The 17,973-nt window shown below is 52.3% G+C and overlaps 1 protein-coding gene across 3 annotated transcripts in view; it reads left to right on the top strand.

Annotated features, from left to right (window-relative positions):
* Nucleotides 1-16,726, top strand: part of WSCD1 (WSC domain containing 1) — a 46,915-nt gene extending 30,189 nt beyond the window's left edge. For all 3 annotated transcript variants that reach the window (XM_043903488.1, XM_043903486.1, XM_043903487.1), the window contains 4 exons: nucleotides 5,539-5,698; nucleotides 6,703-6,867; nucleotides 10,200-10,400; nucleotides 12,032-16,726. In XM_043903488.1, coding sequence (XP_043759423.1) covers nucleotides 5,539-5,698; nucleotides 6,703-6,867; nucleotides 10,200-10,400; nucleotides 12,032-12,384 — 879 coding nt within the window. In that variant the 3' untranslated portion in view covers nucleotides 12,385-16,726. The remainder of the gene's footprint in view (nucleotides 1-5,538; nucleotides 5,699-6,702; nucleotides 6,868-10,199; nucleotides 10,401-12,031) is intronic.
* The last annotated feature ends 1,247 nt before the right edge of the window (nucleotides 16,727-17,973 follow it).

The raw sequence follows: 17,973 nt of genomic DNA, 5'->3' as shown, positions 1-17,973 counted from the left end.
TTCATTAAGCATCCACCATGTTGTCAATACTGTTCTAGGTACTGAGAATTCAGCAAAGCATACCAGGCACTCAAAAATCTCGGCTTACATTCTCATGGGTAAAGGCAGACAGTGTCTGTGTGTTAGTCATTCAGTCGTGTCTGACTCTTTGTGATCCCATGGACTGTAGCCTGCCAGCCTCCTCTGTCCATGGAATTCTCCAGGCAAGAATACTGGAGTGGGTAGCCATTCCTTTCTCCAGGGCATCCTCCTGACCCAGGAATTGAACCTGGGTCTCCCACATTGCAGGCAGAGTCTTCACCATCTGAGCCACCAGGGAAACCCCAAAGACAGATAGTAAACCAGGTAAAATAAGTGAAATAGTATACTGAATGATGACAAGTGCTGTGGAGAAGAAGAAAGCAGAAACCTTACATCCTTATATATTTTCCCGTGGGAAATGAAGATGTGTATCCACTGAAATTCTTGTCCAGGAATGTTTATAGCAGCAAGATTCATAACAGGTAAAACTGGAAGCAGCCCAGGGGCCCATCAAGTGAATGAATCCACAAACTGTTATGTCCACACACGGAATAATACTCAGCGATATAAAGGAGCAATCTACTGCCAGATAAAACAACATGCGTGGACTTAAAAAATATTTTTTTTCTGAAAGGAACCAGACTCACAAACATATGCGCTGAGGGATTCTATTTTTAGGCCATTCTAGAATAGACAAAACTCATCTGTGGTGATGGAAATCAGACTAGGAGGAGGGAGGGAGAGATGAGTGGGAAGGGGCTGAGGAAACGTGGGAGGGAGGTGTGATGGGTCCTGATAACCATTCATCAAACAGCCTGGGTAGTACATCAAGGTCAGAGCATTCTTTTTTTTTTTTTCCATTGACAAACTTCTATTTTTCATATTTACCGCTGATTTTTTTTTCAATTGGAGTATAATTGCCTTAAGGTGCTGTATTAATTTCTGTTGTACAACAACATGAATCAGCTCTATGTACACATATATCCCCTCCCTCTTGGACCTCCCTCCCACCCCACTCCCATTCCACCGCTCCAGGCCATCGCAGAGCTCGGAGCTGAGCCCCCTGTGCTACATAGCGATTCCCACTAGCTATCTGTTTTACACATGATAGTGTATATGTGTCAGGGCTACTCTTTCAAATCATGATGGGCCTACTTACAGGGCAGGAATAGAGACACAGATGCAGAGAAAGGACTTGTGGACATGGGGCGGGGTGGGAGAAGGAGAGGGTAGGATGAACTGAGAGAAGGTCAGAGCATTCTACTGAGGGAAGTTACATGCATGAAACAGAAGCAGACAACACAGTGAGGGGTTATGGCGGGTCTCAGTGATGGCAGGAGGGATTTGCAACTTGAAATGGGGTGGCCCTGGAAGGCCTCGTGGAAGAGGTCTTACAGAAAGCGAGGAAAGACAGTCCAGGCAGAGAGCACAGGACGTGATCCGCTCGGCTGCCATAACTGAGTTCCACAGCCTGCCAAGTGGCTTAAAGAATGGAAATTTATCTTCTCTGAGTTCTGAAGGCTAGAAGTCCAAGATAAAGGAGTTGGCAGAGCTGACTTCTTCCGAGGCCCGTCTCTCTGGCTTGCCGATGGCCTTCATTTCCCTGTGTCATCACTCCGTCTGTGTGTGTCTGGGTCCTAATCCCGTCTTATAACGACACCAGTCAGACTGGATGGGGGCCCATCCTAGTGGCCCCATTTTAACTTCATTGCCTCTTGAAGGGCCCTGTCTCCACATCCAGTCATATTCTGAAGTATTGGGGGTAAGGGCGTCAACATGGGAAGTTTAGAGGACACGATCCAGCCAGTGTCTGCAGAAGAGCAGGGACACAGATGCAGAGAGCGGTGTGCACGCTGCTGGCTGGTACCCGGCTGCTGCTTTCCGCCGCTCGCTGTGATGAAGGTGTCCGTCTGGGATGAGGTGGGATGAGGGCTTTGCGGGAGAGGATGGATGGGCAGTGGGAGAGGCCGGAGGTCGCAGTTCCTGTGATGGCTTTTCACTAACTCACAGCAGCGGGAGAGCTGGCTTCCAGAAAGCCAGCGGCCTTCTGATTGAGGGTCAGGACACAGATTCGCTTTCTGTTGAGAAATGACACGGGGCCCTCGGGGCAGGTGGAGTCTAGTCACAGATACTGATGGGGCTTGTCAGGCTATTGTCCACTCTCTGCAAGCCCAGCGGCCCCAGGTGCCAGGGCTGGATGTCACTGCCGCTCTGTCAGCAACTGCAGCTGTGGCCAAAGGGGTCCTGGTTCCAGGGTTAGGGCCCTGTTGGGGCCACTGAGTCCTCAAAGCGGTTCTTTTCTTTCTGTGACTGATCAAGAGAAATGAGACAGATGAACCTACTTTCAGGGCAGGAATAGAGACACAGACAGATGTAGAGAACAGACTTGTGGACACAGCGGGGGAAGATGGTAGTGGGACGCATTGGGAGATGGGAATTGACATATATACAATACCATGTGTCAAACAGATAGCTAGTGGGAGCCTGTTATAAAGCACAAGAAGCTCTGCTTGGTGCTCTGTGATGACCCAGATGGGTGGGATGGAGAGTGGGAGGGAGGGAGGTCCAGGAGGGAGGGGGTATGTGTATACATGTAGCAGGTTCGCTTTGTTATACAGCAGAAACTAACACAACATTGTAAGGCAATCACACTCTGAAAAAAAAAAAAGAATAAATAACTAGGACCACAAGTGCTGCTTGGGAGAGGGGCTTCCAACCTTTGCTTGATCCTGAGCTTTTGGGGCCCTGGAGGGGGAGCCAGAGTGGGAATTTTAGGAACCAGACTCTCACATGCCCTGAGTGTCCGGAGGGTGGTCTGCGGCCTACCTCTGTGAGGAAAGGTCTTAAGAGCTAGGAGTAGCCGAGCACCTACTATATGCTGGGTCCTTTTAATGCATCATCTTCCCTCCATCTCCCTACACTCTATGGCATTAATATTATTGTCCTCTGATGACCCATGAGACAACTGAGACTTGAATGGGCCCGGTTAGTGGCCCAAGGTCACATAGATACTCAACTGTTGCCGTGGGATTCGAGTCCAGGTCTGTTGCATTGCAAACATGGTGTTTTCTCTTCTACTCAGTGCTTCCTCGCTGGTGCCCCTGGAACATGAACTCATGGACACGCAAAGTGACTGCTTGCCCCCAGCCTCCCATCCAGGAAAAAATCCTCAACTCACGCCTCGTCCAGAAAAAGCATGGGGGGATAGATGTCCGAGTCAAATTGGTCCTTGTGGTAGATCAGAGGGAGAGAAATGAGATCCCCTGACTCTTCTAGGCAGGACAACTCAAGGAATGTGTCCATTTTACAGATGGAGAAGCTAAGGTTTCAAAAAAGGAGGTGACTTGCTTACGATCTCATAGAATGTTGAAGAGCTTTTCTAGTGCAAGAGGGAGCACTGAACTCTGGAAGCAGGCTGTGTGAGTGTGTGTGTGTGTGTGTGTGTGTGTGTGTGTGTGTGCAGGGGTGTGTAAGAATAGTGAAAGCATCCTGTCTCCTGTCCTCATGTGGCGGAACCCTAAGAAGGAGATGTGGGCCTGGCCCTCGGTGAAATTCTGGGCACATTTTCGCAGAGGCAAAGCCTCCTCTGAGGCTTGACGGAGGAGGTGGGAGGTGGGGAGGGGCCTTCATGGGGGCTGCAAGGCACCTGAGGGAACAACCCCCCTGTGTCCAGGAGAGCACCCTCCACTGGGGGAAACCTCCCCTCGCCCTTCCTCCTAAGGGACTGCCCCACCCCCAGGCTCTGCATCACCCTCCCTGCCTGGGACACCATCCATTGTCTTTTCTGAGTGTCAAGATCCTTGGCTCTGCCAAGCCACGCTCAGAAAATGCCATTGATTTTCCTTTATTTATTTATTTATGAAATTTTTGCTGTGGGCAAAAAATAAAAAGGTTTGTTCAGCGTTTCCCCCAGCAGGGAGAAGATTTCTCCGCCCACTGCCTCCTCGCACACACTCAATAGACTCCTCTCATCTCTCTGCCTGGGGGAGGGGCGAGGACTCGAATCGCTCATTGTTTGCAGGACGCATGGGAGAAGCAGAGTCCTGGTACGTGGTGCTCTGTACACAGTAGGTGTTCAAATAACAGGTGTGGGAGAGATGGGTGGAGGGATTGTTGAGCGAGCCTTGGCTGATGGCCACAGGGTTGGGGGGAAGGAGGCAGAGGATATCCCATTCCCCTGTGAGAATACCTCTGCGTGCCAGGCCCAGTGTTGGGCAATTTGGACCTTTCTCATCTAGTTTTCGGGCTTCCCAGGTGGCTCAGTGGGTTAAGAATCCACCTGCAATGCAAGAGACGCAGGAGACTCAGGTTCAATCCCTGGGTTGGGACAATCCCCTGGAAGGGGGAATGGCAACCCACTCCAGTATTCTTGCCTGGAGAAATCCCATGGACAGAGCACCCTGGCAGGCTACAGTCCATAGCGTTGCAGAGGTGGACACGACTGAATCTACTGAGCACACACGCACATCTAGTTTTCACAACGGATGTGCAAGGTGGGTTTTATTAACTTTGTTCCATGGTGACATTCAGAGAGGTCCAAGGTTATCCAGCCTGTGAACCTGAATTCACATTCACATTCAGGCTTGCCAGAGACTAGCGCCCCAGCTCTCACCACTGTATGGTGGGTGCAGCCTCCTGCCCAGAGGGAACCAAGAAAATGTATGTAAAAGACTTCCAGGTGGGACTTCCCTGGTGGTCCAGTGGCTAAGACTCCATGCACTCAATGCAGGAGGCCCAGGTTTGATCCCTGGTCAGGGAACTAGATCCCACATTCTGCAACTAAAGAGCCCACATGTGGCAACTAAGACCCGGTGCAGCCAAATAAATAAATATTAAAAAATAAATAAAGACTGTGAGGAGCAACTTATCCTTCTAACTCTGGCAGATTTCAGGAAGTCCCCATCGAGTGGATCAGCTCAGAGCAATCAAGGCCTGCCCTTGTCCACCCCTGCCGTCCTGAAAAGATGCTGTGTGGGAAACTGTCATCCACCCTGCCCACCACCCCAAAGCAGGACTGCAGAAACAGGAGTCAGGTCGCCTCTTTCCAGGGAGGGCTGGCAGGAATTCCACAGTCTGTTGGTTAAAGATGCTGAGCACCTCACTAAGCTGCCCTTGGGTGGGCTTCTCTGTCCCATTCTCACCCCCGCACAAGTGCGTTCATGTGATTCCCTGACCTGGAGTGCCGTTCCCTCCCCAGCACTCCTGATGTCTCCAAGATCTCAGCTCCAGTCCCCCCACTGGAGTTACCCCTCCTAGAAGCACCATTTGCACTCTGGTGTTAACTATGGCTTGTCACTGGCTGGCAGTGAGCTGCTGGAGGGCAGAGTCCCATCTTGTTGAGCTGTCTCCCCAGGTTTGGGCTCAGTGCCTGGCCCTGGAAGGACGCGCAGACACCCATGTTGATCCCAAGCAGCTGCAGGACATCCGCAGAGATCGCCCCAGTGCCTGAGCAGTGGGGGCGTGGCCCCTGCTTTCACCATTCATTGGAGACACATCTCTTTTTCTCCTCCCCGGCAGGAGTTCCCCTTGGCCATCCTCCGGGGCTGGGAGTGCTACTGTGCTTACTCTACCCCCCAGTTCAACCTGCGGGATGCCGTGGACAGCTCGCTGTGTGGCCAGGAGTCTGAGGCCCAGAGGCTGGCGGAGTACTGCGAGGTCTACCAGACTCCTGTGCAGGGTGAGTTCCACCCCAGAGGTGAACTGGCATGCAGGGCTTTCCTTCTGTACTTGGTCTGGGAGTTTGGACTGAGTATATGGTCCTGGGATGGGGGAGGCATCTTGGTGGGTGGTCCTATCTTGGGATAATGTGAACAGAGAGGCCTCCGCCATCCCTGGAGGCTGGACAGAGGATGCAGGGATCGGTGTGAAGAGCATCTGACTTTTATCTGAATCTGGGGATGAAGGTGGTTTGAGGAAGAGCAGAGAGGCAGGATCCAGAGGGATAACATAGCAAGGTGGTGGGGCTGGGTGACATGGGAGCCCAGTGGCAGCTGGGACATCCCTGAGCCGGCCCGTACCTGGGGACCAGTGAGTCACCCGGGCTGTGCCCAGACCCCAGCATCGTCCTTGTCTGAGAAGCAGGTCTGCCCAGCTGACCCTAGGGGCTGATAAGAAGAAGAGCAGCTGGGGAAGGTCACTGTCACCTTTATCAAACACCTATGGTGACCCAGCACAGCCCTGGGGCCTTGGGAGATGTTCACCGGAGGGTTCCATGTGCCCTGACACAGCTCTAGGGGGGCCTCCCAGAAAGAGGGGGCACAGAGACTAACTAACACCGGAAGTTCTGAGTCCTGATTCCTTGCTGCTCTATCTGGTGTATGACATTGTTCTGCCCGGCCACGACCCCCAACCCACCTCCCCTGCAGAGTCTGAAATTATCTGAGCTGGGCCAGGAGGGTTCGGCTGTGACCTCTTGAAAGACAAGGTGGGGCACCTGCAGGGCACTGATCCCCACTAGACTCGTCCAGTGGGAGGTCTCGTCATCACTGGGGCTCTCTGGCCAGCCACAGACCCGTGCAGCCAAGGTCCAGGTGGCACATCCCTTCCCCTCTTTGAGCCTCAGTTTTCCCATTCCATTAAATGGGAGGCTTGGGTCTGCACTTCTTGCCAAGAGGAGTCGGGCAGTGAGTCTGGGAGTCACAGTGGAAACGGGGAACCCTGAGATGACTTCTGGACTTTCAGACACTCGATGCACAGACCGGAGGTTCCTGCCCACCAAATCCAAGGTGTTCGTGGCTCTGTCGAGCTTCCCTGGAGCTGGGAACACGTGGGCGCGGCACCTCATCGAGCATGCCACTGGCTTCTATACAGGCAGCTACTACTTCGACGGAACTCTCTACAACAAAGGTGAGCGAGGGCTGCCGGGGAGGGAGGAGGTAGCTCTCAGGCCCAGACCCCAGCCTCTGCAGCCCGGGCCCTCCTGGAGCACCAGAGCTGTGCTTCTCACTCTTGAACGTGTCAGCATCAGCTTGTCTGTGCGTGCTCAGTCGTTAAGTCACATCCGACTCTTTGCGACCCCAGGGACTGTTGCCCGCCAGGCTCCTCTGTCCATGAATTTTCCCGGCAAGAATACTGGAGTGGGTAGCCATTTCCTCCTCCAGGGTATCTTCCCAACCCAGGGATTGAACTGACGTCTCCTGTATCTCCTCATTGGCAGGCAGATTCTGTACCACTGAGCCACCTGGGAAGCCCTAAGCAATACCTTGAGGGCTTATTAATTCAACATAGATTCCTGGTTTGTACCCATCCTGCCACCAAGAGAATGTGACTCGATTAGTCTGAAGTGGGGCCTAGGAACTGGCATTTCTAACAAGCTCCTGTGTGATGCTGAAGCAGTCAGCTCTAGGACCACACTTTGAGAGGAAATTCACAAGATCTGATCTGGATTCAAAGGGAAAGCCTAGTCACTTAGATTCCCTCTCAATAAACATTTTTTAAATTTTCCTTAATTTTTACAGCCCTCAATAATTAGGGGAAACTGACTTCATCTGTTCATTCCCCCCCACCTCCGCCCCTGAGGTAAATGTAGCTTATCAAAATACTGTTTCTTAAAACTAGGTCCAAAAATCTTCAAGAGTTTAATGATTTCTAATATTTCTGTTGTAGAAATAAGAGGCCTCATTATGTCAAGTAAATGAACTTTAAAACGGTTCAAATCTGTGCACTGTTTAAGACTAAGAACCTCAGATAAGCCAAGTGGGATACATATTTGGTGAAATAGATTTCTCTGTTGTCAGGTGTTACAACAGTTTCTCAGGGATTCTTAGCTCAGAGTTTGGCTTAGGGAAAGAGGATCCTATCAGTAACATCCTGGAGAAAATAGAAAGTTCCTAAGGTTCTGTGATTACCCACAGCAGTCTTGATCTGGTTGGTAAAAAAGCCAAGGGTGTCCATATAACCCAGTCTCATCATAGTTGGGAGTCTTTTTAAAAAATTTTTTTGAAATCATGTTTATTTATTAGTATTATGTAGCACAAAGCTTGATGGTTGGTTTTCTTTTTATGTGTTTATTTATTTGTTTTTGGTCATACTGGGTCTTTGTTGCTGAACTTTTCTCTAGTGGTAAGCAGGGGTTACTCTCTAGTTGTGGTGCAAGGACTTCTCATTGCAGTGGCTTCTCCTGTTGCAGGGCGTGGGCTCTAGGGCACTCAGGCTCAGTGGTTGTGGCTCATGGGCTTAGTTGCTCTGCGGCATTTGAAATCTTCCCGAACTAGAGATCAAACCTGTGTCTCCTGCATTGGCAGGCGGATTCTTTACCACTGAACCACCAGGGAAGCTCATCCTTGGGAGCCTTGAGTGTTACAGCACCTGTAGGCAAAGTAGCCAGATGAAGACTGTGGTCCTGCTCACTCTGGTCTAGTCCCCTGGGAACCACCTACTGTGTACAGGCTGCAGCTGCCCACCGTATTCATCTAGAAGACCTTTACCTTATTCAAACAGTTGGCTGTATTGGTCGACACATGGCTAAGTGACCCAGTGGCTCGACAGCCAGGTATGAAGGGTTGCAGTGACACTGTCTCTGAATGGCTCTAGAGATACCTGGATGCATCTTTGAGCCTTACGGGACTGGTTAGGTATAGGCACAGGTCACAGAGCAATGAACACACACATGCATGTGCACACACACATGCACACATGAAATTCTCAGGGCAACTCCAGTGCCCAAACACCAAACCTGTTATGGGTGAGCCTGGTCTGAGTTATAAAGAAAAGTGGTCACTGCTGAATTAGGCTGAGACAGTACAAAAGACACCCTGACTCTCAGGGTGTCAAAGACCAGATCGCATGCTTCCTTGGCCCATGCATTGACTCATTCTTTCCTGGAACTTCCCAGCTGTTTGACAGAATGAATCAAAGCAAAGACTTTTGGTGTTTGGCCCATGGCAAAGATGAGTTTGAAAACATATGTTGAGTTTCAGCTGGTGACCCCAGACTTCCAGATTCAAAAGAGACTTGCATTTTCCAGGCATCAAAGACTCCCTCGCTGCTGGCTGTAGATATAGATGCTTCCCAGCCATTCGTGGGGGTGGGGGTGGGACTCCTTTATGTTTCCAAGAGCTGAAGACCAACTCATGTACATTTATGGAGCGTGTCCCCAGAGCTGATGGCATGGGCTATGTTGGGATGTGGCCAGGAGATTAGCTTCAGGGGACATCTTTGCAGGAAGCCTTCTATTACCTCCCACCACACTTCCAAACTGGTCCCCCTACTCTTTGTCCCCATAAGCCCCTATCCTCTGTATTACATATACTTGGGCTGTCCCCCAAATAGCTGTTGTTGTTATTTTTCCTCTAAGTTGTGTCCAACTCTTTACAACCCCATGAACTATAGTCTGCCAGGCTCCGCGGTCCATGGGATTCTCCAGGCAAGAATACTGGAGCGGGTTGCCTTTTCCTTCTCTGGGGGATCTTCCCATCCCAGGTGTCAAACCCAAGTCTCCTGCATTGGAGGTAGATTCTTTACCACTGAACCACCTGCCCTCCCCCCAATATAAGCTTATAAGCTTAAAGACAGACCCTGAGTCTTACCCCCTTTATCCATGACATGAAGTTCAGCACAGCATGGGCACGTGATGATCTTTGTTGATAAATGCATGATGCTGCATAGGGCTGGGGAGAGTCTCCGGGGATGCAAGACTGGAGCTCAGTTACAGGACATAAGGTCAGAGGGTGGGGCTACAGCTGCTGACCACCCTTGAGCCTGTTGATGGGGATCCCGCCCACTCCATGGGAAGGTGGGTAGATGGCAAAGGCCTCCCAGGGACACACAAAGCCACATGGAGAGAGCCCTGGCTCTGATACTGTGGTGCTGTGTGATCTTGAGCAAGTCACATACCCACTCTGAGCCTGCAGCTGTGGTTCATTCACCCGGCTCTCTGCAATGCTCATGTGAAATAGCCATGAAGGTGCCCAAATGGATGCATTCAGGCCTCTGCCTCCTGACTTCCGGGACCCACAGGAGGTGCCTGATCTGCTTTCTCTTGCAGATGCCATCTTTCCCCACTTAGATGCCTTCCTCTCTCACTGTCTCTCGGGCAGGGTCAGGCCCTGTGGTTAGAGGCCGCCCCCGTGGCCCCTCAGTGCCCACCAGTGTCAGCTCTCCCTGGGGGCACAGGTTAGCGTTCATACCTGTCTGCCGCTGTGGCAGTGGGGTCTCCATGATGCCTTTCTCACGGGCAGGGTTCAAGGGCGAGAAGGACCACTGGCGCAGCCGGCGTACCATCTGCGTGAAGACCCATGAGAGTGGCAGGAGGGAGATTGAGATGTTCGACTCGGCCATCCTGCTCATCCGGAACCCGTACAGGTCCCTGGTGGCCGAGTTCAACAGGAAATGCGCCGGGCACCTGGGCTATGCAGCTGACCGCAACTGGAAGAGCAAAGGTGAGCCTAAGGGGCTGGCAGGGCAGGGGACGGGCTGCCTCTTTATTCCTGGAGTCATCTGCTGACACATACTAACCAAAGCCCTGCTGTGTGCCAGGTGCTGGGTGAGGCGCCAGGGGTTGGCTAAAGGGATCACAATTGCCACCCTCAAGGTGGGCACACAGTCTAACCTTTGGGTAATGGATTAGAGAGACACAAGTCAGGGCAGTGAGTGATACATACAAAATGAAGCTGTCAGAAATACAGCTGTGTCCAGCAGAGTGGGTGGTGTGATGAGACACGAGGCCGGGCAGGCTCCTGCTTCTGTCCCTGTGTGATCAGCTGAGGCTGGTGGGTGTTCTCCCCATTCCCTGACACCCTCCCCCTAGGCCACTCCCCTCCCCAGCCATCCCTGCCTCCCACTGACTCCCCTTGAGCCAGTGGGCAGGCTGAACTCTGATCCCTCCTGGGCCTCTTACCAGCCCAGTGACCCCAGGCAAGCTGCAGACCTTGTCTTCTGAGCCTTGCTTTTCTCACCTTAAAACCCTATGGCCCCTACCTCTTAGGGTCGTTAAGATCAGAGAAAGCAAATGTTTCCCACAGCATTGGAGAGCAGCGCTAGTGGTAAAGAATCCACCTGCCAATGCAGGAGACGCAAGTGACGAGGGTTCAATCCCTGGGTCGGGAAGATCCCCTGGAGGAGGAAATGGCAACCCACTCCAGTATTCTTGCCTGGAAAATTCCATGGACAGAGGAGCCTGGTGGGCTTCAGTCCATGGGGTCACAAGGGTCAAATACGGCCGAGCGACTGAGCACAGCACAATAACCCAGTTATGGACACTTATTTTGTTGGGGGTGATTCTTGATATTGGCACCCTTCTCTCCACTGAGGGGAGGGGGACACTGACTTTCTAAATTTTTGCTGGAAAAAAAAAAATCTCATGGACCAGATCATCTGTCCAAGATTGCAGCTGCCCCAACCCTTGCCTTGTTGTACATCACTGGTTAAACCGGTGATCATATCCATCTGTCAATAAGCATCAATTAGGCACCCCATTCATGTAGCTGCACAGGAGCACCTGGGACAGGAAACCCAGCCTGCACAGCATCTTTATGTCCTTGGGAGGCCCAGCATCTGCCCCCCACACACTGCTCGGCCCCCATCACCCAGACTGGATGATGTGCACAGTTGCCAAGGCAACATCAAGGTGAACCGAGAGTCATCTCAACAGAGATGCCCAGGCTTGCTTGTCTAACTCCGCTGTGTCCCATAGGCCTGAGACCCTGGGCTCTTCCTGCCCAGGGATGATCCCAGAGGTCAAGGTCCATCAGAGGGAGAACCAGTTCTTGGAACACTCAGACCCCATGTGTCTTGGTGTGTTTCCATGGAAACTGCTAGGGGAAGGCGGACCCAACCTCACATCTCCCAGGCAGGCTTGGGGCTCTTCAGAGCCCAGCCTCATAGTAACTGTCCCCCTCACGAGGCCACCCCTCACAAGATCCTTCCCTGGTGGGGGGATCCAAGCAGGTTGGTCCCAGGCAGAGGGGGATGGAGCATCCTGGCCCCCAGGAGGGGAGGCCCCAGGCCTGCCAGGCCAGGCTCTGACATGGCGCCCCTTCTTCCCGCCCCCCCCCCCCCGCCCCGCCCGCAGAGTGGCCGGACTTTGTCAACAGCTACGCGTCGTGGTGGTCCTCGCACGTGCTGGACTGGCTGAAATATGGCAAACGACTGCTGGTGGTTCACTACGAGGAGCTGAGGCGCAGCCTGGTGCCCACACTGCGGGAGATGGTGGCCTTCCTCAACGTGTCGGTGAGCGAGGAGCGCCTGCTCTGCGTGGAGAACAACAAGGAGGGCAGCTTCCGGCGGCGCGGCCGGCGCCCGCACGACCCCGAGCCCTTCACCCCCGAGATGAAGGACTTGATCAACGGCTACATCCGGACGGTGGATCAGGCCCTGCGCGACCACAACTGGGCCGGGCTGCCCCGGGAGTACTTGCCCAGATGATAAGCTCCAGGCCTGCGCTGCCCGCCCCACCGGGAGCCGGCCGCCTCCACGGGGCCGCGCACGTGTTCGCTGGGATGCTCGCCTGCTGCTGCCTCCGCGGGATGCTCAGGGGAGGGGGCTGTGCCATCTGCAAGGAGGCCCGCCCTGGGGCTGCGTCCCTGCGGCACAGGGACACCTGGGCCTGACTCCCGGCCGTTAGACCCGATGTCACAGGACAGATGCAAAGGGACACACACTCCTCGCCAGACCCGCTTAGACCTGCCACTCTCCGCTCACGGTGTCCCGTTAATGCACCTAAGTCACCACCCTGGGCGTGCCTGACACTCTTGGACTTGCAAACGCAAACGTCAGTGCAGGCAGCCAACGCCAGGTTATGTGTTCCCAGGGGCTGCCTGTCTGTCTCTCCAACACACTGACACGCACGTGCACCCCGAGCTCCCAGGGACCCGGGGTTTCCTGTCGCCAGCCCGGTGCAGGCTTGTTGGCCAGGGGCTTTGACTGCAGGATGCTGGGCTGGGTGGGCTTAGAGCCCCAAGGGGCCAGAACCCTGGCCTGGAGACAGGCTCACAGTCTATGGCCGCCGGGCCAGGCAGCCCTGAATGCACATCTGCATCCCCCAGTGTGTGTGGTGTGATGACCAGCTCTATAGCCCAGCCTCTCCCTTCTCTGTGGATGGGCTGGTGGTGATACAGGCAGAGCAGAGCTGCCCACAGACACCCCCACCTCAGGACCGGCTGCAAATTCTGTGCACCCCCCCACCATCCCATCCAATATCAGCACTCCTTGAACTGGTGCCTCCTTGCCTGGCTTCTTTCTCTGACTCACCCCGTGAAGCTGGGGACTCACGCCTTATCCCAGAAACAGGGTGTAGGGGCTAGGAGACAGGGGTTGGGTGGGTGGGGGCTGGGCCTCCAGGATAGGGCCTATTTGCCAGCAGTGCCAGTGGAGGAGGGCGCTTGGGCTGGGCAGACCCAGGAGAGATGAGTCTTGGGGGCCACTGGGCTGGTTGCTCCACCCATCTTGACAGCTCCTTTGCGGGATCCCCCCACTCTTGGTCATGAGGAAGTGGGGGGCAGCATGGCCCATCAAGACCCTGGGGGGAGAGGCAAGGCTGCAGCTTCTGCCTGACCCCCTATCTGCCAGCCCTCTTTGTCCCTCTGTTATTCACCCTCCACTTCCTGTCACTGGGTCTTTTTGTCACAGCCTCTGTCTCTGTTTTCGTGACACTGACATCTTTCCCGTTCGAGGATATGGGAAACTGGAGCTACTGGACACTGCTGTGTATGAGCTTACAGGCCTCCTGAGAAGACAGTCTCCTCCTCACAGCTCAGGGTTTAGAGGGGCTGGGGGAGGGAAGTGATAAACCCAGCAAGAGAGGAGTGTGTGTGCTGGGTGTGGGGGTCAGAGAATGCATTGTAGCGGCTTTGAACTGGTCCTGAGGAATCTGTAGAAATTATTCCAGTGGAGCGAAGGGGAAGGGGAATTGAGGCAGAGGGAACAGAATGAACGAAGGCTCAGAGGCTTGGAAAGACCCTTGTGTGTTTTGAGAACAGGTGAGTGGATATGGGCACATGCCTCTAAGTCTGTGCAAGAGGAAGGTGGGAGTGGGTGGGTGAGAACAGAGGAGGGGACAGAGAAAAGGATTCTCCTTACAGCCAGCTAGTGCTCAGTGTGGGAGGGGGAGGGGTGCTGATGCTAATTACCTTCTTGGATCACCCTTTGCTACATGTCCTGGGCTCAGAAATGGGGCTGCAGAGGTCAGGGGACTGAAGTCTAGAGGGTGAGGTGAAGCTGGGAGCACAGCCAGGACAAGTGGGACCCAGGGAGGGCTATCGAGAACTCGTCCACACACTGAGGGAGAAAGGTGGATGGGCTTGAACTTGGGCAGCCCCTGAGTCCCCCTGAAGCCTCTCCAGGCCTGGGCTGGGCCTGCTGGTCTGACCTCTGCATCAGCAGGAGAAAGCTGGGTGAGGGGTTTGGGAAAGCCGGGCATGGGAATGTGGGACCATCTGCTCCCTGGCTGGAGATGGGGAACTGACATCACCCCAGCAGGCAGAGCTGAGGGCCCTGCAGGAGAGGGCCTTCCTCAGAGGGAAGCCTCCCTAGCTTTCAATTTTTAATGAATGGCCTTGAGCATCCATTCCTGGTGGCCTCCAAGTTCTTTTTGAGTCTCCCTCAAACCCACACTGATGCTGAGGCCATTTTAGATCCTCCTAAAGCATTGCTGGGGCTCAGCTCAAGGCTGGAAACTCCAGGGTCTTGATAAGCAATTATTGAAACAGCATGGCTCGAGGATCAAGTATGTGATGAGCCCTGATGAGGCTGATTCTCCTGAGTAGCAGGAGCAGTTGAAATCCACCAGGAGTTTTCACCCTGCCTTGAAAGGGGGCCCAGGGAATACCTGCATCCCAGAGTGAACCTAGAAACTCAAAGGAGACTGCAGCCCTGAGTGATGGAGGAGAGGGAAGCCAGTCCAGAGACTGGCTTCCTGGCAGCGACCCTCACTCTCCTGGCCACCCAGACAGTCTCTGGGGAGAAGACTCAAATGTCAAGGAGTCTGCACAGGGCAGTGAAGTGGCTGGAGGACTGACTAGGACCACAGCCAGGGCATGGCCCCCTGGGCTTCCCCCACCACCCCAGGGCTCAGGAGAACGGCAGTCCCAGCCCGTTTTTCCTGGTAGTTGATGAGTCTGTTCCCTGTTGCCAAGTACCCAGAGACCCTCGCTCCTTCTAGCTGGAGGGCCACTTGCTCAGATGGCCTTGGAGTTTACTGTGCACCTTAGCCAGGCACACAGATAAGTGGAATGATGGGATTGAGGTGCATTGTGTTGAGTCAGTCCACCTGGCAAGACACCTGAACCTCGGCACCTGATCCTGGACAGTGGGTGAGTGAGATGTTAAGGCCCCGTGTGCTGATGGTTCTCAGCAGTCATCCCCCAGCTCCTGAGGAGCACGGGAAGGGGATGTGTCTGTTCTTTTGGGAAAGTGTTTGTCCTTCTCCAAGTTAGGTCTCATCTCTAGCTCTCAGCTTCTCCATAAAGAGGATGCTGTCCCAGCGAGCCAAGGAGTAAAACAGGCTTGAATTTAGGACAGAAGCATGGCAGATGTAGCTAATCAGACCAGAACAGAGAACTCCTGTTTACAGATTCCAATTTTAATAGCCAGGCTGTGGAGTTGCACAAACCTGTGTTAAAACATGTAATTTTCATGGATTTCCTCTCCCGTTGTGGATCAATTTGGAAAAATCAAAATATATAATTTGAAAAAACTAAAACTCATTCTTGATAATCCCAGTGATGTGTTAATGAGAGAGAAGAATAGACAGGCTTCCAAACCCTGGGAAGAAAACTGCTTAATTATGTGAGCGTCTTATAATGAAGTCTCGTGCAGCTAAAATTAGATTGGGAGTGCATGAATATGCGAGAATGTTTGCACACCAGAATGCATTTTTTCCCCTTAAAAGTAACAGGAACCACTTGGTTCTTAGGGGGCCCCAAGAGGGGAGATAGAAGTGCTGGGGTTGATCTTTGTGGCTGCAAGAATTCCTGGGACTCAGGTTTGTTTTCTTTTGGCTGGAAATTTGTTGGAGGTGTTTAAAATGTGATGCTTCCAAAGTAGTTCATTAAGGTTTCGGGAGAAATTGATTGGTCTGAATCCATATTGATGAGCACTCAATATTTCCCGAGTTGGCCTGAATAAGGTTGAATTAGAGTAGAGTGGAAATAGGATCAAGTCTGCAGATTAAAGGGGTGGGTCATGGTCCCAGCTCTTCTCTGCTGTGATCTTAGAACAAGCCTTTTCTCTCTCTGGTCTCAGTTCCCCATCTGTAAAATGAGAGATGAGTTGGAGGCTGTTGGTTGCATCCCTGATGTTCATTTCCCCATTTCCTTTCCCAGCAGCCCCTGATGTCTCTTGGCAGGGGCAGGTTATGCTCTGCTGGAGCTGTCTCTGTCATCATTTCTGGAGTGGGATGCATGACCTGGACTAAGCCCACACCTCATCCCATCTCTCTGGCTACAGTGATGGTCATGTTTCCTAAGGCAATGGAGCCAGAGGGAATTTCAAGACTTTTTTCTGGAAATGTTGAGTAAAGGCTGTTTTTATTCACCTTGCTAGATGTGAACGAAGAAGTAGGTAACCTTGGGTCTTGACAGTGGCTGTCTTGGGAATCCTGGAGAGGACCCCTCCCAGCATGAAGCTGACAACTGAAGGGAGAGTCAGGAGGCAGAAAGAAACCAGGTCCTTGGTGATGCTGTTAAGTATAGGATCTATCTTTGCCTGTGACTGGCCCTGCCTGCGGATGGTTTTGTTACACAAGCCAATAAATTCCCTTTATTGTTTATGTTGGGTTGAGTTTGGTTTCTGTTACTTATAGCCCAGAGGGTTTTTACAAAGGGCTTGGATTGAGAGACCCTGGGATTCTGATATTCTCTATCTCTGTGGCAGAACTAGATGAAGACAGAGACATGAACAACAATGAGCTGTCGGATTAAGCAGTTGCTTTTTACAGGAATGGGGGTGGATGCGAGATGCTCAGTAGGAAGCTGTGCTCTGTCAGCCAGGACAAGTAGCATTTTTAAGTTGGTACATAATGAGGTCACCTGGGTTTCCTTAGAAAAATCAATCCTCTTGATTGACCAACCCAAACCATAAATTGTCTCATTCAATACCTACCAAATTTAGTTTCTGAGACTGAGTTGCCCAAAGTTCAAATCCTTTATTTTACAGATAAGAAAAATGAGATTGGGAACGGGGGTGGGTTTCCTATGAAGCTTTGAGAATGAGGTGTGGGGGTGGCTAGGGCCAGAATATGAGCTCCTTCCCTGAAACCACCTGATTGCCCTGTACTGCATTCCTATAACTCTTCCAGAAGTTTCTAGAATTGAGGCAATTGTGCACATTCAGCTTGTTTGGAAGTGACCCCATTCATTTCACTGCTAATTCTTTGCCAAGATATTTTTGGTGGGCACTTGAGTTCAACGTTAAGGGCCATTTATCAAGCATCCCTAGGACTTGAAAACTTCATCAGAGGGAGGAGTGCTTTTCAAAAGACTGAGATTAGGGACGGGGACCATAATTGCCCCTTGGAAGGAAAGCTATGACAAACCTAGACAGCATATTAAAGAGCACAGTCTTACTTTGCTGACAAAGGTCTGTATAGTCAAAGCTATGGGGCTTCCCTGGTGGCTCAGCTGGTAAAGAATCTGCCTGCAATGCAGAAGACCTGGCTTCAATCCCTGGGTTGGGAAGATCCCCTGGAGAAGGGAAAGGCTACCCACTCCAGTATTCTGGCCTGGAGAATCCCATGGACTATATAGTCCATGGGGTCTCAAAGAGTCGGACATGACTGAGCGACTTTCACTTCACTTCATGGTTTTTCCAGTAGTCATGTACAGATATGAGAGCTGGACCATAAAGAAGGCTGAGTGTCAAAGAATTAATGCTTTTGAACTGTGGTGCTGGAAAAGACTCTTGAGAGTCCCTTGGACTGCAAGGTCAAACCAGTTAATCCTAAAGGAAATCAACCCTGAATATTCATTGCAAGGGCCGATGCTGAAGCTGAAGCTCCAGTACTTTGGCCACCTGATG

The sequence above is a fragment of the Cervus elaphus genome, chromosome 5, assembly GCF_910594005.1.
Source record: "Cervus elaphus chromosome 5, mCerEla1.1, whole genome shotgun sequence".
NCBI classification, from domain to species: domain Eukaryota; kingdom Metazoa; phylum Chordata; class Mammalia; order Artiodactyla; family Cervidae; genus Cervus; species Cervus elaphus.
Note: the sequence above shows the minus strand (reverse complement) of the source record. Positions and strands in the feature narration are given on the sequence as shown.